At 36.0% G+C, this 23,329-nt stretch overlaps 1 protein-coding gene and 1 non-coding gene across 2 annotated transcripts; both read left to right on the forward strand.

Moving 5' to 3' along the window:
• The first annotated feature begins 6,081 nt into the window (after positions 1-6,081).
• LOC141615545 (small nucleolar RNA R71) lies at positions 6,082-6,188 on the forward strand. The gene has a single exon (XR_012529961.1). It is a non-coding gene; the product is annotated as a small nucleolar RNA R71 (small nucleolar RNA).
• Positions 6,189-8,774: 2,586 nt separating this feature from the next.
• Positions 8,775-11,864, forward strand: LOC141613547 (uncharacterized). The gene is made up of 6 exons (XM_074432284.1): positions 8,775-8,792; positions 9,002-9,523; positions 9,599-10,239; positions 10,321-10,384; positions 11,285-11,368; positions 11,445-11,864. Exons 1-6 carry the CDS (start codon positions 8,775-8,777, stop codon positions 11,862-11,864), a joined length of 1,749 nt encoding a protein of 582 aa, XP_074288385.1.
• Positions 11,865-23,329: the final 11,465 nt, after the last annotated feature.

A 23,329-nucleotide genomic window follows, 5' to 3' on the forward strand; every position in this document is an offset into this window, starting at 1 on the left:
AACACTACCCATAACATCAAAACCCTCATCCTCTCCATCTCAAAAACAAAAACCCTCAACAAAACTCACCAAAATCAAATCAAACCATCTTTCAAATAACAAATCAATCACTCCATCTTCATTAACAATTAAAACCAAGCACAAAATCTTCACCTTTGAATTGATTTTTGTTCTCATAAAGGCAAAGCCTTTCACCTTCAAAATCGATTTGGGCATTCTACAAATTGAAGATTTTTGATCTTTTTCTTGGTTAGCTCATCAAATGGCAAGAACAAAGGGAGCAACAAAAGCAAAAGCAAAGGCAACAAAGGCACCAAAGGCTACAACTCTCTCTCAAAGGCAAAAAGCTCTACAAATGAAGAAAGCTTTGGCAATGGTGGTATCAACACCAAGCTTGGAAGTGCAACCACCTCAACAAATTCCTATGGAAGCATCACCCTCTACTCCGGTAATTAATCAACTCTTGCATTATCCGGAGGTAACATTCATTTCCGATTCCCATAGAAATACATTTGTCAAGTTTGCTATGAAACAAATTCAATCCACCAAATTCATATGCCAAGATGCTTTAGAGAAGTTGGGTGTTCTTGAACAAACAAGAGTCTTTTTCAATGCCATGGGTTTAAAGAAATTGTTTGAAATGAAGGAAGTAACATACCCCTCCCTTTTCTTGGAATTCTTAAGTTCTTTAAAAGTGACAAAAGTTGAGAATAGGGAAAATATTGAGTTTCGTCTAGCTAACACTAGTAGACGCATTACCTTTCAGGAATTGGGTGGAATTTTGGGTCTTAGCGATGAACATAAATTTTATAAGCAATATGGGAAGTATGATCCCGAGCCTCTTTGGGAGGCAATCTCCGGGAAGAAATTTGAAGATTTTAAAGCTTGTTGTGCTCTTTTGGTCCATCATCCGGGCATAAGAATATGGCACAAAGTTGTGGGAAATACCATAATTGCTAGGAAAGACACCAATCATTTCACGGGACTCGATTTTATTCTCCTTGAATCAACTTTGAATATTGGAAGAATTCACACCAAGCCTTACAATTCTTTGAGGCTATTGGTTGATAGATGGCTCCATGTAGATAGTGGGAAGAAGGGTCAAACCGTAATTGTTAATGGCGGCCTTGTCACGGTCCTAGCCAAGCACTTTGATCCTAATTTCAATAAGGATAGCAAGTACAAGGCTAAGGATGGTGGCCATCTTATTGATATGTCCACCTTGATTAACAAGTTTAAGTGGGTTGCTCACAATTCCCTTGATACCAAGTATGGGTGGCTTACTAGTGAGGCTCGATCATTCACTTTACCCGCAAAGATTTGCCGTCTTAGTGTCCACCGGACCAACTATTTACTTCCCCTATCCGAGGAAGCCGAGTACATCATTCAACAACAAAAGGGTGATCATGAAACCCCCTCCTCTTCCATTGTTATACCACCTTACCCCTATGATTATGAAGAGTTCAAACCGCAAGGAGTTGAAATTGGAAAAGATTATGTCACTCTTCTTATGCAAGCCATGCACAAGCAAGCTTATGAAGATCGGAAGAATGCATATTTGACTCAATATCCTCCCCTCCTACATCTAGCTAGGCAAGGACTCCTTGATCCATCTTGTCCTTTGCCTAGTTGGGCGGATAGAGAAGCCTTGTTTCCGGGTGCATCAAGGGACGTGGTGGAAGACAATGAGGTTGTTGGAAATGATGAAGAGATTGATGATAATATTGAGGAAGAAGCAAGTGGAGATGAAGAAAGAGATGGTGAAGATAATGATGAGGAAGATGATGGTGAAGAAAGCAAGGAAGAAAGTGCCAAGGAAAGTGGCAATGTGACCACTTCTCATGAGGGAAGTGGTGATGATAATAGCATGATGGAAGACTAGCCTTGGAGACTCCTACACTCCCATGGTTTGTCTATATCTCTTTGTATTTTATTTCATTTTGATCATTGTTGGTTTAGTCCTAGCAACATCAAAGGACTCACACCTCGGTTCCTTTGAGGTGTTCTTTATTGTTCCCATTTTTGTAAAATCCAAAATGACAATCTAGTTTCATGCATAGCATAGCATGTGCATGAACTCCCCCATGCTTTGACATTAGCAATAGTGTCTTACTTGGTTTGGGGAAGTTAATGCATACGCAACGGGAGGTAATTTAAATTATCCTCTCCGTCATAACAAAAACCATGCATCATGTAGTATAGCTTAGTGTAGAATTGCATTTAGTATAGAAATCATGCATCATTCTTGCATAATTTCCATCATTTTGGCCATTGAGGACAATGCCCATATTAGTGTGGGGATGGGAATTCTAACACTTAACTTTTATTCAAAAACCATAAAAATTGAAAAATTTCAAAAATCATAAAAATTTGAAAAATTGAAAAACCAAAAACGAGTTCATTTCCTTTGTATATATTGTTTTGTATATATTGTGTTTGTTTCATCCTTGTTCACTTTGATTGACTACGCCACATCCGAGACATGAGGATATTGAAGACCGCATGGTATGATCTTTCCAATCTCCTTTTTCCTCTTTATGTTAATGACTATGTGGCTTTATTTTGATTGATGCGGTAAAAACAATGTGAACTTAGGATTGCATCTAGTTTATATGTCATATTAGTTGGTAGAATCATTTGCATTAGGATGTTTATATGTTAGTTGCATCATGGCATGTAGTTTGCATGTTAGAAAAATTTTGCGAAACCGTCTACTTGAGAAGCTTGACAAGTGTATATAGGCCCTAGTAGATGCTTTTTATTCTTAAGACTTTGCTTGTTAGAATACTTGTAAAACACCCTAGGATGTGTCATGCTAGTATCCTTTGACCCATGGTTTAAGGCCGAGTCAAGAGTACCTTGTGGTGTGATAACTCCTTGGCTACCGTTTATTCCAAGGTGACCCTTGAAACCATGCATACTTCTACCAATTCATCCATGTTCTACCACATTTTTGTCATCAAAGGGAATGGGCACAAAAAGAAATCAATTTGAGTTCAATGAAATGAAAGTGAAAGAAAGTTTGCAAAAATGCATCAAATGAAAAGAGGAGCAAAAATAGAACTCCTAAAACTTCAAATACAAGGCACCCTCGTTACTAATTGGGGTGACTTTGAAAATGTTCAAAAAGAAATGCAAAAAGTTGTCAAGTATTGAAATGCCAAAAATCAAAAAGAATGGCAAAGAAAGTGTTCTCAAAAAGTCAAATGCCAAAGAAATTTGGGGGGAAAACAAAAATGAAAGCAAACTCCCAAAATGAAACTCAAATATCTATTGATCCCTTTATCCATCATATCCATTTTTGTGCATGGTAGAGAGGGGACGACCCTTCTTCTTGTCTAGGCAAGAGGGGGAATTCCGCGATCCTCCAGTGTTTCTAACACCATAGGGAGTCTACTCTTGACAAAAGCATTTAACGATTGAGGACAAAGGTACCCTAGCTTGACACCTTTTGGAGGTGATTTATTGGTATCCTTCTAGGCTTAGTAGTTTGAACAAATTGCATCTATGAAGGATTGTGTACCCTTGAATTGCTTCCCTTGTAGATAATTTCCGCCACTTAGATGAGGAAAGTGGCTATTCTTTTTGTAGATGCATCCATTATGTGTTTTTGTGTGCTTAATGTTTGGATGTGTCGCCATTTTGGCAAGACCCACCTTGCCTTGCAAGAAGGCATCCTACCTCAAGGTTGTCTTGTTGTGAGTTGAAGGGGCGGAGTGAGACCCGCTAATTGTCTCATATCGGCTATTATTATTAGGTTAGGTTAGCATTGGTCCTAGTCTTTGTCACCTCTTTACTCGGGACGAGCAAAGGTTCGGTTTGGGGATATTTGATGTGACCATAATTGGCGCATATTTAGCCCCCGAATTACCATTGTTTCCATGCTTTTTAGTGCCTATTTGGGTCATTTCTTATCTTTAGTTCTTTGTTTTGCATATTCTTTGAGATTTTGATCCCTTGGTAGGAAAGGAGTAAGAATCTTGCATTTTCATGGCAAAACAAGGCTAAATTGATCATATTCAATGACCAAGCATCAAGGAGAGACAAGACTAGAAGGCCTTTGTACATAGCATAGTAGAAGAGCATTGTTGAGAAAAGGATCCTTGAGTCCCCAAGGAAATCCCCAAGGAATTCATGAAGAAAAGGGAAGAAAAAGAAGAAGGAAAGTTCTTTGAACTACAATCCGAACGGATTGTAGAGAATCCGTCCGTCCTCGCCAATCCGAGCGTCCCGCAAAGGAATCCGCTCGGATTCCCCCTCGCCGATCCGAGCGTCTTGCCCAAGGATCCGCTCGGATTCCTCGGCCCAGATCCGGCCGTCCCGACTCCCATCCGCACGGATCGCGGCAAAGACAAAGACGTTTTCATTCCTCAAGCATCGATAAGAGAAGCCCTTCTCTCGGATAATCCCGGAGGCTCCTTGCTCAACTTAAAAAGTGTAATTACTAGTTTAGCCCTTAGTTAACCCTAATGCATCCTCCCTAATTTTCACTATAAATACCCCATTAGTCTAATTAGAGGAGCATGTTCTTCTTATCAATAATTAGAGTAGTTAATATCAATCAAATCTCTCTTCAATATTGTAATCAAATATTAATCAAGTTTTAATCCAAGTTTTAGTTCTTTAATCTCTCTCTTGTTCTTACTTTATTTTGGGTAATTGAAGATTATTTGGGTTATTATTGGGAGATTGACAACCTCTCAATCTAGGATTCAAGTACTTCTATTATTCTTGCTTTATTATTGGAATCATTAGTAGGTATAATCTCTTAATCCCTTTTTAATTATTGCTAATTACTTTCATTTATTCATCATGTTTCATTATGTTAGTATGATTGACAACCTCTCTAGCATGATCAATATGATAATGAGTGAGTAGTCTCTTAGCTAGGGTTTAATGGGTGATTAGGGGAAACCAACATGGGGAATGATTCATGCTTAAATTAATATGTTTTCATATCTTATTTGCTTGCTTGTTTTGATCTTAATACATGCACATGTTATATTTGATGAAATGCTAAGCCTATGAATCCTTGCATTTACTATCATCTTCTATCCTTTCAACTTGACTTGTAAGACATAACCCAACTCGAGTCTTGTTAGACCATGCATGTGTTAAGTAGGGAAGATTAAGTCGACTTGTAGGTGTTGTACAATCCAAGAGATTCGGCTCCGGGACCCAAACTTTCCTAGGATTGTAAGATATAACCCAACTCAATCCATCACAACAATAATTGCTTGCTTATAATTTGAGAACATGTTTGTATGATCATATCCCATGATTCCCCTATGAACCCATGACACCCTAGTGCTTTTAATCAATTGTTTACATCCCTTATTTCATTTATCTTGTTAGTTTATTTTCATTGCTATTTTAGTTTAGTAACCTTCTACATCAACCCAATTTGTGACACCCCTAGACACCACTAGTTACAATAGAATCTTCATTTCAATACCCGTCCCTTGGGATCCGACCTTTACTTGCCTCTTTACTAATTGTAGAGTTGTTTGTGAAGTATAAATTGTGTTTTGTATCGACCATTGACCAACGACCACATATGCTTAATTGTGAACACCAAATGGCTCCGATCAATTTGGGTGGAATTTGGTGTTTTCATTGTAATAGTTTGAATAAGGGGTACCACTCTTGTATGCTTGAAAAGCATTCACTTGTTCATTTGTTCCCCTACATTCACTTTGGTCATGTCCCAAAGTTCCACAATTCTCACATATCCCACTTGGGATTGATGAAGATGCCGTCATGGCATTGACATGATGCTTTGGTGATTTTGAGGCTTCTTCAAGTCTAGCCATAGCTTTTTCAAACTTCAAGTTGATGGTATCAATGTGAGCACTAAGTTGAGCACCCAATTGAGTAATAAAGTCCACTTCATGCTTTCCTCCTCTAGTAGCCTTACGAGGTATACTATATTGTGAGTTATGGACCGCTATTTCCTCAATCTTGTTCCAAGTTTGATTGTCGTCAACTTCGGTGAACATTCCATTTGATCCCATGTTGAGAATGTTTCTTGAATCTTCATAAAGACCGTTCCAAAATTGTTGTACCAAGAACCACTCGCTAAGTCCATGATGAGGACATGAGCGGCAAATTCCTTTGAATCGATCCCAAGCTTCATACAAAGATTTTTCATCCCTTTGCTTAAAGCCCGTAATTTGAGCTCTTAGCATGTTAGTCTTTTCCGGTGGATAGAACTTTTTGTAGAAAGCTAGAGCCAATTTCTTCCAAGAATCAATTCCGAGAGTAGCCTTATCAAGGCCTTTCAACCATTGTTTTGCGGTGCCAATTAGAGAAAAAGGAAATAAGACCCATCGAATTTGGTCTTGAGTTACACCGGTTTGAGATATCGCATCACAATAGTCGCAAAAAGTCTCCATATGAGAGTGAGGGTCTTTACTAGGCATCCCCCAAATTGGCTTCTTTCGACTAATTGGATAAATGCGGATTTGGCAATAAAATTTCCGGTTAAGTGTTGTGGTGTGGGAGTACCATTGGGTAGGTTCTCCTCGGTGGGTACGGAATGTGATGAAAATTTAGGCATTGTGGGTTGATTTTGTGTTGGGTTTTGTGTTGGGTTCTCCTCACCTTCTCTTGCAAAAGGGTTGATGAACTCAATAGTGTTTGGTTGAATAGCTACAACCTCACAAATACCTCTCAAAGTTCTCCTAGCAAGTCTTCTATTGGTTGTCAAAGTCCTTTCAATTTCGTGATCAAAGGGTAACAAGTTACCTTGTGATCTTCTAGACATGCAAAATATCAAACAACTCGAAAATAATTAGAACAAACCTTGAGGAGTTTTACTTCCCCAAGGCAAAGAAAGACACAACTAATAACAATACAAGAAAATCTAAATCAAGTTAACACCGTCCCCGGCAACGGCGCCATTTTTGGTCGGACTCTCGAGGAGGTTTAGTTTTCGGTACTTGTTGTTAGGAGCACCTAGACCAAAACACAATTTATAACTTCACAAACAACTCTACAATTAGTAAAGAGGCAAGTAAAGGTCGGATCCCAAGGGACGGGAATTGAGATGAGATTTTCTATTGCAACTAGTGGTGTCTAAGGGTGTCACAATTTGGGGTTTGAAGTAAAAGATCACTAAACTAAATAGCAATAAAAGTAAACAAGCAAGATGATTAAAAGAGATGTAAACAATTGATAAAAGGCACTAGGGTGTCATGGGGTCATAGGGGATTCATGGGAATTGATCATACAAACATATTCTCAAATTATAAGCAAGCAATTATCGTTGTGATGGATCGAGTTGGTTTATATCTTACAATCCTAGGAAAGTTTGGGTCCCGGAGCTGAATCGATTAGATTTTACAACACCTACAAGTCGACTTAGTCTTCCCTACTCAACTATATGCATGGTCTAATGAGACTCGAGTTGGTTTATGTCTTACAAGTCTCATTGAAAAGATAGGTGATGGGTCAAAAAGGCAAGGATTCATAGGCTCGCATTTCATCAAACATAACATGTGCATAAGTTGAGATCACAACAAGCATGCAAATAAACTATGAAAACATATTAATTTAAGCATGAATCATCCCCCATGTTGGTTTCCCCTAATTGCCTATTAACCCTAGCTAAGGAAACTACTCACTCATTATCATGTTGAACATGCTAGCAAGGTTGTCAATCATACTAACAAAGTGAAATATGATGAATAAATGAAGATGATTAACAATAATTAAAAAGGGATTGAGAGAATTATACCTACTAATGATTCCAATAATAAAGCAAACAATAATAGAAGTACTTGATGCTTGATTGGAAGGTTGTCAATCTCCCAATAATAACCCAAATAATCATCAATTACCCAAAATAAAGGATGAACAAGAGAGAGATCAAGGAAATGAAACTTGTATTAAAACTTGATTAAATGTTGATTACAAGATTAAAGAGAGATTTGATTGATATTAACTACACTAAAGTTTGCTAAGAAGAACATACTCTTCTAATTAGACTAATGGAGTATTTATAGTGGGGATTAGTTACATAGATTAGGGTTTACTAAGTGCTTAAATGACGATTAAGTCTTTGAGGAATCGCCGGTCTCTAGGGAGACTCCGGTCTCCTTTTCGCCGGTCTTAGAAAAATATGCGCATCCTTCATTGAAGCTTGTAGAAGACGAAATAGCTGTTAGAGAATCCGGGCGTCTTAGGCACGGGACAGGCGGATTCTGGTGATTCTGGATGGGCGTCCAGATGGGGAAGACGGGCGGATTGGGCGTGTTTCGGACGGGCGTCCACAGGGGGAAGACGCTCGGATTGTGGCTGTTGGACGGGCGTCTTTGGGACAATCCGCTCGGATTGTCTTACAGCTTCTTTCTTTCTTCTTTTCTTCCTTTTTCTTCATAAAATCCTTGAGGATTTCCTCGGGGATGCAAGGATCTTTTCTCATCATTGCCCATCTACTATAGTATGTACAAAGGCCTTCTAATCTTGTTTCTCCTTGATGCTTGGTCATTGAATTCAATCAATTTAGCTTCATTTTGCCATGAAAATGCAAGGGTTGCACTCCTTTCCTACCAAGGATACAAAACCTCAAAGAATATGCAAAACAAAGGACTAAAGACAATAAATGACCCAAATATGCACTAAAAAGCATGGGAACAAGGCTAATTCGGGGACTAAATATGCTCTAATTATGGTCACATCAAGGGGTGTGCAGGGGTGGTAGGCGACGGTACGTGGGTGTGGTTGGATGTTCGGCGCGTGGTCAGCGGCGTGGGAGGGTGGTGGGGGGAAGTATGGCGGGGTTAGATGTGGTATGTTGCATATCACAGCATTTTTTTTTCCTTTATTTTTCAATTTTTAATTAATTTTGTTATATTTTGTATTATTTTTGTATTTGTGTAAGTGTTGTATTGAGTTTATTAATTTTTTCTTTTTCTCATTTTTTTTTTCAATTTTTAATTAATTGTTTTTTTATATATTTTATATTAATTTACTTGTTTTATTTTATTTTACTTTGTAGGAGGTTCCAAATAATGAAAAAGAATCAAAAAATTTGATTGATACTGGACATTTATTCAACATCCCTGCTAAATTCTACGATAGTCGTCTGCAGATGATAGATGAAATAAAACCACTTGGTTTGTTACATAATATTCATATCCGAGTGTGGCAGCATTTTTCAAAACGTGGTTTCGGGGAGCAAATGCTTAGGTGTACCCATTCTGGAGACTTTCGTTTGCACAAAAAATCCATTGTGCCATCCAAGAGATCTTATACGGGAACTATCAAATGTCAATGCCCATTTAGTTTGAAATGTGTTAAACAAAATGACGGTAGATGGGAAGTACTTGTTTTGAACGGGTATCACAACCATAATCTTGCTAAAAAAACACGTGGTTTGTATGCAAAAACCAAGGAGGATATTGTGAGAATGACCGCCAGCAAAATTAGTGTTTCCAACATACTTATTGACTTGGGTACCAAGGGTATTAACGTTAATGCTAAGCAAGTTTACAACGTTCATGCTATATCGAAAAAGCAGGCGAGACATTATCGTACAAGAGCATAACAGTTGCTGAAACTAGCTAATGAGCATGGTTATCGTGTTTTTAAGCAGACAATTCCTATCGTAACACAAAAAGGTACACATGAACTGACTGATGTGTTATTTGCTTATCCAAATTCGCTTAAGCTTTTGAAGGCTTATCCCTATGTCCTTATTGCTGATTGTACCTATAATACCAATAAATATAAGATGTCTATGTTAAAAGTAATTGGAGTGACACCGGTTCATAAGAATTTTTCTGTTTTCTTTGCATTCCTGCAAAATGAGCGTGAAACGGCATATGATTGGGCATTCGAATGTTTGACAGAGTTGTTAGATTCGAATGAGCCAATTGTGTTTGTAACCGACAGGGAGACGGCATTAATGACTGTTATTCAAACGCATTTCTTAAGTGCTAGTCTTTTATTATGTAGACGTCACATACAAAAAGATGTTGAAGCCTGGGTTAAGAGAAACTACTACGGTAATGCTTTAGTTGGTGAAGTTTTTGCAAAAGGAAAGTGGACACAAATGGTCAGATCTACAACTTTAGAGGAGTTTAAAGAAAATGAAGAGTTAATGTACAGAACTTACAGTTATATTCCCGGTTTGGAAAAATATTGTAAGGAGACATGGCTTGACAAGTATAAGGAGCGATTTGTATCAGCTTGGACAAATAAAATTCTACACTTTGGGAATGTTACCACCAACAGGTAAAACTAGAAGTAAATGAGATTTAAATTCTAGTTTGTACCTAAGTAAGAGTATTGCTTTATGAATAATTTTTTTTACAGGGTTGAGAGTGCACATGCGGCACTTAAACGACTTTTACGAACATCTGTTGGTGGTTTTGACACTGTGTTTGAAATGATACATCAATTAGTGACCCTTCAGATAAAAAAATAGATGAAGATTTAGAGAACTCCTTGTGTAAGCAGCTTCATGTTAGTCGTGCAATGAGTCTGTATCGGAGGTTGTCTCTCAACGTTACACATCATGCAATTACAACTATTGATCGAGAATTGAAAAAGGGCAATTATAATGGATGTGCTTTTAAAATAACTCGTGGTCTTTCTTGTAAATGTGATATTGGTCGTCTTCTTAACACATGTACTTTTATTTCTTTAGTACTTTTATGTTCGTTAGTATGATTCATTGTTGTGATGTTACTACTCTTTTTTTATTTAAATAAACGGACATGTGCAGATGGGTATATTGAACTTGATTTAATTTACCCATTTTGGAAGACTCTACGTATATGGAGCAGGTCGGAAGACAACGACAATGATACGCTCTTGCAAGAGAAAAATAAGTCGAGTAAACTAACTAGTGGACGTGGTGCTAAATAGTGATGTTGAAATGATAGGAAAGGTTTCTGAATTTGTAGAGAACTTATTGCATCCTATTAATATTATTGACTCGAAAATAAAAAAGACGTGAGGGCGACCAAAGAAGACTTCGGTATCAAGACAACCATCACACTCGGAATATATCGAGAAGAAATTTCCAGTCTCGAAGTGTAAAAAAAGAAAAACTAAGGTAGGTATGCTTTTTTACAAAATTTATTACTTATTCGGCGTGTTTTAAAATTTGTTTGACCCAACAGGTTAATAAAGTTACACAAAGTACCACACTTTCGGAAGACACTCCTGTTTTAAACATACCACAACATATGAATTCTCCACAAGTAACCAACAGTTTGTTAATAACTATACTATTATCATAGTTAATGTAACAAATATTTCTATAAATATACAGGTCACTAAACATAAGACGGTCGCTACCAGTTTTTTAGTAGACATGCCGGATTTAAACATACCATATGTTACGTCGCCTCCACAAGTAAGTAATAGTCTTTTATAAAATGTTTCATTTTAAATTATTATCTTTTATTAAATTTAATTGCTAAATTCTACAGGAAATTGAACATACATCACTTTTCCTTTATAGTGATGATATTCCACATTTCATCGTTCCTTGGATAAACGATTGGGTGAACGTCGTTGGCGATGAGAACTCTGGGTATCGAGCGGTTGCTCAGGAGATTTATGGTGATGAAAATAAGTGGCCGAGAGTAAGACATGATATGTTTGATGAGTTAAAGAAAAATATACATATTTATATACAAATATATGGAAGCGAAATCGAGGTGGATGAACTGATTAAGAGAGTTTCTTGGTGGAAAGGTGCGGCACGACCCCCATACTGGATGGTAACTGATATGGGATTCATCATAGCTAATTGTTATGATGCGATATTCACATATGTGTCATCGACTCAGTCCCAAACAACCTTACCAGTTACGCAAAGGAGTGCAATGTCAGAGGGTCCGAAATAAATAATTTCCATCGCTTTATTGAATTCAATGGAACACTTTAGATGGGTATGTTCAGTTCATTATGTTTCCTTTAATTCAGGTGTTATATACACTTTACAACATGTTTGTTAATGCATTTTAATAGGTGCGTTTTGGAAATGCGTCTCCGTTACCAACCATGCACCCGCAATGGAAATATGTTGCTAATAAGAGTAGAGCACCCGAATTTAAGCAAATTGATTCAAGAATAACATCCTACCGATCTCATCAAAGGGCCACTACAACAAATTGTCACTTGCGCCACGAATTATGCCATGGGAATTTATAATTCGTGGCTAAATTTTGCTTAGCCACGGGAAAAACTTATTCATTATGTTGGAAAAAAATTTATACCACGGGATAATTTTTCCCGTGGCAAAAAGTCACTTTCGCCACGAATTAGGCTACACCCGTGGCAAATAATTATTTTAGCCACGGGCTATGTCACACCCGTGGCGAAAGTTTATTTAGTCACGAATTGTTCCGTGGCAAATATTTTGTTAGCCACGAACTAACAAACACCCGTGGCGAGTATCTTTTCTAACTTAAATCTGAATGAAATTTAATCAAATATAATAATATGAAAATACATTTAAATATAAAATTTTAGAACCACTTTGATTAATTTAATTAATATTTTTATTGTTTTATGTACTTTAATAAGAAATTTTAAAATTTTATAAACTTATATGCAAGCAAAGAAAAGTTTATCGCCTAATTTTTTTGATTTTTTTACAAATCACATTTATGTTTGGCAGGTTATTTAAAATAATATAATTTAAAAAAATTGTTTTAATATATAATTTTGTTTATTAAATTCGTGAATTTGTTTTAATTTCTTTTTTTTTAAAAAAAATTAAACTTTATAATCTTGAATAAGAATCTTAAATGATCGTATCACATTTAAAGATATAGCATATCAAATTGAATAAAAAACTTATTTGCCATCTATGTTACAGAAATCTAAAATTAATATATTGTTAAACTATTTCGTTCAAAATTTGATTTCCAACTTTATTTGTAGGATATTTTTAGAAAATTTTGAATTTGATATAAAATTTACGGAAATTTCCCGTGTACCCTCAAACTTTGCCAGATTACACATATACCCCTTATTTTATGTTTCTACATATAGTGTCCTTGTGTTTACCTTTTTCATTCCTAGAATACCCTTTGGTGAAATTTCTTCATAACGCCGTTACTCCTATAAGTAATTTGATAAGTAATTAAGTATGTTATATATGTTGTTATTGTTATACTCCCTCCATTCATAATATATCACCCCACTTTCCTTTTTTTACAATTCATTTTATATCACCCAATTTCTTATCTTTCCATATGTGGTAACCCAATTTTGCCATATTGTCCTTGTTAGCCTTCATTATTTACCAATGTTGCCATTGAATAGTGGGCCTATTGCAATGTTTTTTCATTGTTTATTAGGTAGTACAAGTATATATTCTTTGTTTATTGTCCACCCTTAATATTTGTGCAAATTGAAATGGTGTGATAATTTATGAATGGAGGTAGTATTATTTAAGTACTAAATGTTAGTTTATTAGACAAAATAAGGATTTAAGTATTTGATGGTGAATTGATAGTGTATTAGATAACAAAAAAAGGCGTCACAAGGCATATGAGTAGTGGCGTTATGACGGAAGTTTGTCAAAGAGTATTCTGGGACTGAAAAAGGTAAATACAGGGGTACCATATGTAAAAACTTAAAAAAAGGGTACCATATGTAATCTGTCAAAATTCGAGGGTACCATGAACAATTTACGTAAAATTTAACTCGCTGAGAAAAACAAAATTCCAAATTTTTTTTTATTGAAAATAAGCGCATTACAGAGAGAAATATAGAAATTATAATAATTTACAGTCACATTTGCAAATAATGTGAAATTTTGAGAAAAGAAATGATAAATGATAAAAAAGAGAAATCATTTTAGGAAAATAAACGATTCTTTTGTACAATAGTCTTTTTCGTGTTTTTTGGGTAAAAAAAGTGACTACTTTTTTGTTAATAGTGATCACTTGGGGAAAAAAGACCTTTAGTTATAAAAAGCGGTCATTACTTTACCAAAAAAATGGTCACATCAGGTACGACGGTTATACAATAGAATTTGCGTAGAAAAATATACGAAAAAATGAGTACATAAGAAATGAAAATAAGAATGTCGATAAACAAAAGAAATAAAAAAAATGTTAGGAAAACACAATTATGTTTACTTTTTGGAGAAAATGTTTTGCTGACTTCGGCAAAAAAAAAAATGACGTCAAAATTATTAGTCAGGAGGTTACTATCGAAAATTTACGTGTTTCGGCCAAAATAATGTTTTTCCCGCAAAACTTTGTAAATCATGTAACATTTATGTAATTAAATAGTACTAAAGGTAAGATTTGAAAGAAAAAAAATTAACTTAAAAGGATTCAAATAGCTAATTATATCAACAAAGTTAACATTTAATTTCGGTGGCACCTCAAAAGAACTCCACAGTTAAGCGTGCTCAGGTGAGATTAGTGTTGGGATGGGTGACCTCCTGGGAAGCCTCTCCGATGCTCACAAATGCATGACCGGCGAAACCAAATAACGTTCAAATGAATCAAGTTAACTAGCGAAACAATTACCTTGATTGTCATGGTCCCGTATATGAAAACATACCAATTGTGAAAAAAAAAAATTTATTTTACGTTTTAATTATTTAATTTTCATATATATTGTTTGCCACGGGAATTATTTATTCGCCACGGGAAATTTCTTTGGCCACGGGAGTTATTAGCCACGAGAGAATTTGTGGCAAAAAATTCAATAATAGCCACGTTCTTGTTTTTCCCGTGGCTATGTCTTTGCCACGGCCACTTGCGCCACAGAAGGTATTCTCGTGGCAAAATGATTTAGCCACGAAAATTTAGCACTTGCGCCACGAATTTAGCCGTGGCCCAAGTGCTAATTTGTAGTAGTGGGCTCAGTTTGGAGATGCATCTCCAGCAATTTCTATATCATCTTCCATAGTTTGAAGATATACTTTTCATCTGAAATATATAACATACTCGTACTCGTATTTATTTTAATAATAACACAAAAACTTTCATGAACTATTGATTGAGAAATGAACATGCATCACGTTTGATTACTGTATCGATCTAGTGCAATGTCTCCATCCTTTTAATTATTTTTGCTTTTATTAGTACGAGTTTTCATCATTTTGTTTCTTTTCTATTTTGTTTGTTTCAACGTGATATTCATTCCTACCTCATACAAGCCATACTCCTAATCTAGATCGGATATTTTGTAAAATGGCAAAAAACGAAGATTCATAGCATTTGTTAAATGTTCGTATATATGTTACTTACTCCTACTTTCTTTGGTGTCTCCTGAAAACCTTATCAATGACTTCTTTCAAATTTTTGCAGCGGAGTATCTCAATTTTAGAGCTAATGGCTGCTAGAGCCTTTCCAGCTGATTCGGGAATGTAATAACTCTCTTTTCTATTCTTAGAACCGGCGATTAAGTTTGAAGATTTAGAACCAAACACGCTATCGACAACAAAAATTATGAGACAATAGGAGGAATTTCACCAAAGTTTCTGCTACATTTGTAATGCCTATTTTATTAGCTCAAAACTGACAAAAACACCGTCCTAAACAGCATACATAAATCATCCAACTCAAAAATCTAAGCCATAAGCTAACTTTTGTGACGTAAATTAATAGCTTAATTGAGACGACCCAACGTCGCTGCTGGCAGCTACCAATCTCTGTGCTCTTTGATTCCGTCCATCTTTTTGCTCACTAATTCGGACCAAAGCTGACAAAAACACCGTCTTATGGGAGACCAACTGGGAGATAAAAGTTACCTGATAGTTTCTAGCTTCGTGTGCCTAGAAAATCTTTCATGGCCTTGAACACTGACAATCCATCTAGCAAGAAAACTCAGGAACTTTTTATATTGCCAAAAATTTGAAGTTCATAAAACCACATTAAATTCTCATGAATCAAAGCCATAGCAATGAATGGAGCTAAGCAGATGACGAGTTTGCTAATGATGCAATGTAACTGACATAACTTTTGCAGTCCTGTAGTATTATGGTGGTCGACTGGTAAAGTGAGTGCCTCACAGCACATTCCACAGATTAATTAAGCAGATAACATAAAGATGAACATAAATCGTGAAGATGGTTGAACTTTGGGGCACGAGAGCAACTGGGTGAAAAGTTTCAGGCTCAACAAACATTAGAACCTCAAGCCAGATACTAGGGGTCTCATTTTATAATGTGTAAATTAATAGAACAAACTATCAAAGGAAGCAAAACAGGGGTTGTGTGCGGCGACCTAGTGCGGTGAAGGGTTGTAGCGGCGTCGTTTGAAGGGAGGGGTTGTGCCGGCGTCGACTTGTGGTGTCACAGGCGTATGGGTAGGCGCGGGTATGGGCGTGTGGAGGGGTTGTCGCCGGCGCTAGAGGGTGGGGGAGGATGCCGGAGCAGGGAGATGCCGTGAAATTGATTCTCAGATTTGGGGTTTTTTTAATCTCTCTTGTTTCTCTCACTTGTTTAAATTTTGGTGGGGTGTTAAATGAGAAGGGTATATTTGGAATAAAGTGAAAAGTGTGCGGGATTTGAGTAAAATGATGTGCGGGATTTAACACGTCCCAAGAAAAAACATGAAACCAGTAACTAACATTCTTTAGTTCCCTTGCATATATAGACTATTAGACCATCTTCAAGCACAGGTCGCGCTAATTAGATCGCGATCCGATTTTACTCTAAATTCTCCTTTATTTCTCTTGACCTACTTTCAACCTTCCAAGAAGAAAGTCACGATTTAGGTCATTAACCCAATCATTTTCCACTTCACAACATTCTCAATCATGCCCCACTATCATAGAAATTGTACACTAAAAGGTCACCAAGGTGGTCAATTTTGTTCAACAATGGTCACAAATTGACCTTTTAATGTAGAAGGTCACAAATTAATCATCAAAGGTCACCAATTATGCTTTACTTAATTATGTCATTAGCATAGGAATGTCATGACCTAGCAATTGACCTTGCTTGGGCATGGTCTTAGACTCTTTTCTTTTGAGTAAATTAGGGGATCGAAAATCGACAGTAATCCTTTCGTTGCTGGTATTTTATATAATCAGTTACCTTATCAGTTCCTAATTTTCATCTACCTGATCAGTTAACTTTTCAGTTTTCAGTTAGTTTTTCAGTTTTCAGCTACCTTTTCAGGTCTCATCTATCTTTTCAGTTAGTTTTATCAAACAGAGCCTTACTCATTTACTCCGTACAAACTAGAGTGACATTGATATGATACTTCTACTTTTGTCTACTAGAGTATGTGCCCAAAAACGTTGGAAAGCTACGGAGCATTTGATTTGATGGACATTAAACACTAAGGCCCGTCGGAGGATGTTATCCAATAGTCATGATAGGCAAGTTGATACAAGTATACAACCATCGTCGGCCAAGACGACAATACAAGCTGTCGGCCAATTACATATCCCTCATATACTAAACGAACAACTAAGGAAGCTCTTACATTTAATCTCAGCATTTATGGTTGATGTGTCTAACTATTATTATAGAATCCTAATTCCATCTTATAATTTTACGTTTTTACGATTAAAAAATCCCTTTCCTATCTTAGATCTTACGATTCTATCGTGGTCTTAAAATCTTACGATCCTATTCATTTGAAAATTTATAGAAATAAGATCATAATACGGTCCTACGGTCCAATTTCATAATAGAAATATTAATATATACTCCCTGTATCCCGGTCATTTGTTGTCCTATTTAATTTTTGGTTGTCTCGGTCAATTATTGTCCTTTCTATTTTAGGAATGCATTTGATGAACAATTTGATGATTCTCACCCAATTTGGTCCACTTGTCATCTAATAATTGACTCATTTCTCCATCTTTGGTCTTTGTGCCAAAACCAAATGATAACAATTTACCGGGACGAATGTAGTACTTTAATATGATGACCTCGTAAAACCCAAATTTTGTGTAAGTTGTAGAAACACGTTAATACAATGATATTAAAATCATTAATTATCAATATTTTATAGATAAAAATTAATACATAAGTGTTTTAATCTTCAATTAAAATTTTTTTACCAAATAAAAAATTAATATTTAGTGAGTTTGTCGGATCTTTCGTTTCTATCGTTTCGATCATACCCTCCCCATTGATCAAAAGTAGAATCTCGATCCTAACAACATTGGTGTCAACACCATAATAAGTTGGAATAAAAAATAAGATTGTACCAGTTATGTATCTTTTTTGGGATAAAAAAATAAATCTATACTAAATGAGAAGGTCCAAATTTCCAGAAGAACTACTCAACTTCCTCTCTTTTCCGCCAATTCTCATTTTAGACGAACCATTTGCGTCTCTTTCAGACGAGCATATGCTACCATTTTTGTGGTAAAGATGACCATATAATGATAAAATGTTTTATCTAATATTAGAGCTACAAATTATTGTTCCATTACTTTTTATCAAAATATGGTCACATTTGGTGTAAAGGAATAACATATGCCCGTTTGAAAGATTCAGACGGTCTTAAGGGAGACTTGCTATCTATTTTCGGATACAATTTACAATCTTCATCAATTTGACTCTCTCATCCATCATCTATCCCTCCAAATTTAGTGTAAATATAAGCTATTCATTAATCAATCAAACCTTCACCAATACATATACAATATAAAAGGCCAAGCTCCTTCATACATACTCATCTCCCAGATCACTAAGCTATCTGGTTAAGTTATAGGTGAAGTTATCCTTTTAACCTTATCAGTAACGCATCCAATCCATTGCCTACCACTCTCTTTTTATTCGGCCAAGGTAATCAGGATATGTCACCATCTCAATTTTCCGAGTTAGTGAATCAGAACTACAATTAAGTAACACTTTAAATAAATATATGTTTAATGAATTACATACATAGTTAAATGGATAACAACTGAACTACACGTTATACAACTCAATTATTAACTACGTCGTCTATCATCTAACTGTAGATACCCGTATCCGTCGATATTGGAATTTACAGAAATCCCATCAAACACCCAATGATGATAGGACGACATGTATTATCGAGTTGCCACTGTCAGTTATTGGGACTCGTTTTACGACGTATAATGGGATTCGTTGACAAACTTTTGATTTAAATGAAATTTAATCAATTTAGTACTTTGAATTTGAAATGAATTTATTTGTTTTCAAGATCGATTTAAAAGTGTTCGATGGTTAACTTATTTATGATTTTAAAATAAATGAATTTCGTTTGTTTTAGATTTCATCGGAAAATTAGTCATTTGTTTACGTTTTATTGAAAATAAAATAAAACTCGAATTTTTCAGATATTTCTAAAGCACGAGTTCTTAGTTCGATTTGAAAAATCGACTTCAAGTTTAAATCGTTCATAATTCGTAGATTTAATTAATTTGAAAAATTGATTTTACGACGGTTTTGTTACTGTCTTATACACGATTTGTGAGCTTGTTTTATGTTTGAATTGGGCTCGCTTTTCGACGCACTTTCAACCCAAACTCTTCCCATCATAGCCTTGTGTTTGAACCTCCATAAACCAACCCCAAACACCTCCCTTAACCCATCCAACACAGGCCCCAAAACAGCCCGACAACCCCTCTGTTTTGCAGCACAAAGCAGCCTGTGCCCTTCCCTTTCCCGTGTCCAATTCAAGCTCTAAACCCGTCACAAACAACCCTAACTCGACCACACTAGACCCTCCAGGATAGGCCCTTATCCCATGAAACCCCACGTCCTTTTCTTTTGTCCCAACTCAAGCCAAAACAGAAGCCCAACTTCCATCCGTCTTTCCCGTGTTCAGCTCAAACCCCAACCAAAAACCCTTTCTAAACCAGCCTATAATCCATGCCCATTAACCCTAATCCATACCCGAGTATCCTATCAAACCCTCACGAAAGCTGCTGGACAGCAGCTATGCGCAGAGCAGCCCGACTGCTTGTTGCTCTCTATTACCCTGCTTTAACTCCCTATAAATACCTCCTACCTCCAATCCCTTTGAACCTCTAAGATCTCCACATGCATCAACCCTCGAAACAAAACCCTAAAAGGCTCTCGAATCAGCACGAAAAACCGAGTGTGCAAACACTCTGTTTTTGCGTTAATTCTAGCGCAGAGCCGCTCCTTTCTCGCTCGTTTTTCGTATCCTATCCCTTGAAACAAGTACTGCTCAATTATAAATATTTAATCTACGTTATTTCTAGTTTCCAAAACATCTTTCGAAACAAGTTTTCGTTCAGAAACGAGAGAGAAATTGCAGTTTGAAATTCGCGGTTCATATTTTAAAAACGAGCCGCTTTTGCTTTGATCTTCGTCGACGACGGCCCCTTGAGATAAATTCTACGATCGTAAATGATACATGTAGGTTGAGGGTTCATCAAATCCTCCTTATCTCCCTTTTATTTCATTTTTTTATGTTTGTTTTTCATAGTTCATTTTGTATATCGTTTTCTATTGTTTATCGTTTAACATATTAACATCGAAACTAGTTTAGTTCGAGTATGAGTTAAAGTAAAACCATGAAAACCCATATTGAATCAAGTTTAAAAGGGCTTACCCACCAATGGTGATTGTCGTCGCTCATTTACATATCCTCGTGTTCAAGGTAGGACATTTATAAAACGAATAATGACTTTGTTTCACGCGTTTTGGCCTCTCGTTCGTTTTGTTCAATTCGACCAACCCTATGACCGCTTGCTGAAGGAAATGTAGATTCATATACATGTTAACATACTCTTATATGTCAAAATAATTTGTCATAAAATTAATTACGGATTTTATGCATGCAAACAAAATAACAAAGAGAAGAAATCATGTTCTTACAATGGGTATTTCGGATTTAAAGGGCACAAAAGAAATCTCCTTTTCTTTTGTTCTTGAGCTTTCCTTATGGAAGAACAAAGATCTAAGTGTAAGATCTCTCCCTATGTATTATACCCAAGGCTTTCTCTTAATCTAATTAATATTATTTGATCTAGTATAATATTAATCTAGGTAGAAAATTGAACCAAAAATGTATAAAACACTTATATTATTTCGGTTTTATGAGAGAAGATGAGGAGGATTTTTCTTCTCACTAGAACTTGATTTTGGATGATAATGATAGAATGAAAAATAATACACTACACTTAGTATATTATTATGTAAAAATTATAGAAAAACAATGATAGTTTTTCTTCCCCAAAACCGTGTAAGAGGAGAGCTATTGGGGAGCCAATGCATGGAAAAATTGTTCTTCACAAGGAACAATAGGTTTGCATGCCTAGACTTGCTTTTTCATCATTATGTTTCTTCAACTAATTAAAACAATTAACTAGCTTAATGCTCTCCAATTTTTTAAGCACTTTATATAATATGGATCCCATATTATTTTTGTCAATTGTCAATGTGTCACATGTCATATGTGACATAAATATGTTATGTATTTTTAACATATTAAAAATCAACGTATTAATAAAAATACGTCACATACAAAAATCGACTTAGTAATTTCATAATTACTTGTGCCAAAATATTTTACCATTTATAAATCACAACGGATTGTATTTATAATAATTCATTCAAATTTAATTGTTACATTAAACAATTATTTCATCCGAGTAATGATACAATTCAATTACTCGGATCAGTATCTCATTTAATCACATTTCAATTTGATACGTAAATTTTACTTCCAAAATCGTCTGTCAATTTTCAAGTAATTTAATTAACTCGCAACGTTATACGATCAATTAAATAATCAATTAAGAGTGTTGCCCTTTAGGTATGACCTAGGGGTCAACTGATCACCACCGTCATCACACGACAAGTAATGTCAAAATCTAGTCACCAATCATTACCGATATATGTTGACCGATTTGATAACAAAATTACTTCCCAATTGTATTCTTAAAATGAGATTTAATAATGATATTTAAATCATGTGATCGCACTATTGTTGAGGACACATTTCCCAACAATCTCCCACTTGTCCTCGACAAGTGTGCGTCACCAATTCTCTTGTCCTATTACTATCTCCCACTCAATGCAAGGTGTCTTTCAGGTCGTACTTGCAAGTGATCATATCGAGAGTGGTTTCCTCGATCCTGGAGAATAAGCGATTGACCGTATTTATCCACTCGGATACCTTCCGAGCGTGGCCACGCATTTCGATTCATTACTCCTCGAGTGGCCCCGAGATATTGTTTTAACCCTGACAAGGGGATGGACAATTCCTATCGCACTCATTCCCTTTGACTAGCCACAGCCATCATAACCCAAAATATGCCCATTTGACCCCATTTACGAAGGTCGTAGTAACACAAATCAAAGTTAATCAAATCGTGCCATCTTAGGTGAATAGTCTTTAGTCAAAAGAATCGACTCATTAGAATACTATAGCAGCTCTCGCCACGACCAGGCTATATAAATTTGCCAGAACTCTATAAGCGGTCATAAGGCCCGACAAGGTGTTCCTAACATCTGCCTATGTGATCGACTAGTCATCTCACATGACTGTATGGCACTTGAACTTGCCATCAATCGCATCACACTCTAGTCACTTCGAGACGTCACCTCATACAAGTGACTATGGGCGAATACCATGCTAATCCGTGTTCACTTTAACGGGGTTCAATTGTCTCTACAACCCGTTTGGATGTAACAAGGTATAATAAAAGAGTTTTAAAGTAAAACTCGAACGACAAATGCGATTATCACATATGAATAGTCAATGCTTGATTACTATTTCATAATCTATAATCTAATTTGATCTTGTATGTAGTTGTTCATTTCAATTCAGTTGAAATGGCATGACTCATCATGTTTAGCCTTTGAGAAGGTTTTGGTTAGTAGGTTTTATCAATTTCTTGTACCTTACTCAACCTCACTACATACTTGTTTTCCTTTGTAATGTATACATTTGCATTACAAAACTTCCTGAGTACGTGTCGAGATCCAATCAAGACATAGGCCCTCTAGCCTAAGAATGGCTCCCACTGTTTTCACAGTGTGCGGGACTCATCTTTCTTGCACATCTCATGATCGCAAGTGTACTTAATTTCCGTTATAAAAATCTCTCATTGTTCTTTATTGCCTAGAACGATTCTAGAAAATCTACTTCTTAATTATCATAACCACAATGGTATCTTAACCATCCTAATGTGTTTTGATTATGGTTTTGTCGGAAACCATGCGCAATCTCAATTGTCAATTGTCACTTGTGTAACACCCTTACACAAGATTGCATCATAAACACTTTACTTTACTTCCTTAATGCTTCTGCATGCATTTAAGGGTAATCTTTATAGCTTACTTGGTAAAGATTACTTAAATTCGATTTTGAAAACAATTCATCATACTCAAAGCATATGAAGTGTTATACATCATTACTCATTTAATTGATCC

Source organism: Silene latifolia, chromosome 11, assembly GCF_048544455.1.
Source record: "Silene latifolia isolate original U9 population chromosome 11, ASM4854445v1, whole genome shotgun sequence".
Classification (NCBI taxonomy): Eukaryota; Viridiplantae; Streptophyta; class Magnoliopsida; order Caryophyllales; family Caryophyllaceae; genus Silene; species Silene latifolia.

Coding starts and splice junctions, on each gene's coding strand:
- LOC141613547 (XM_074432284.1), top strand. Junction 10,385..11,284: donor CTGTTGGTGGTTTTGACACT/GTGTTTGAAATG, acceptor ATAAATATACAG/GTCACTAAACATAAGACGGT. Junction 11,369..11,444: donor ATGTTACGTCGCCTCCACAA/GTAAGTAATAGT, acceptor TAAATTCTACAG/GAAATTGAACATACATCACT.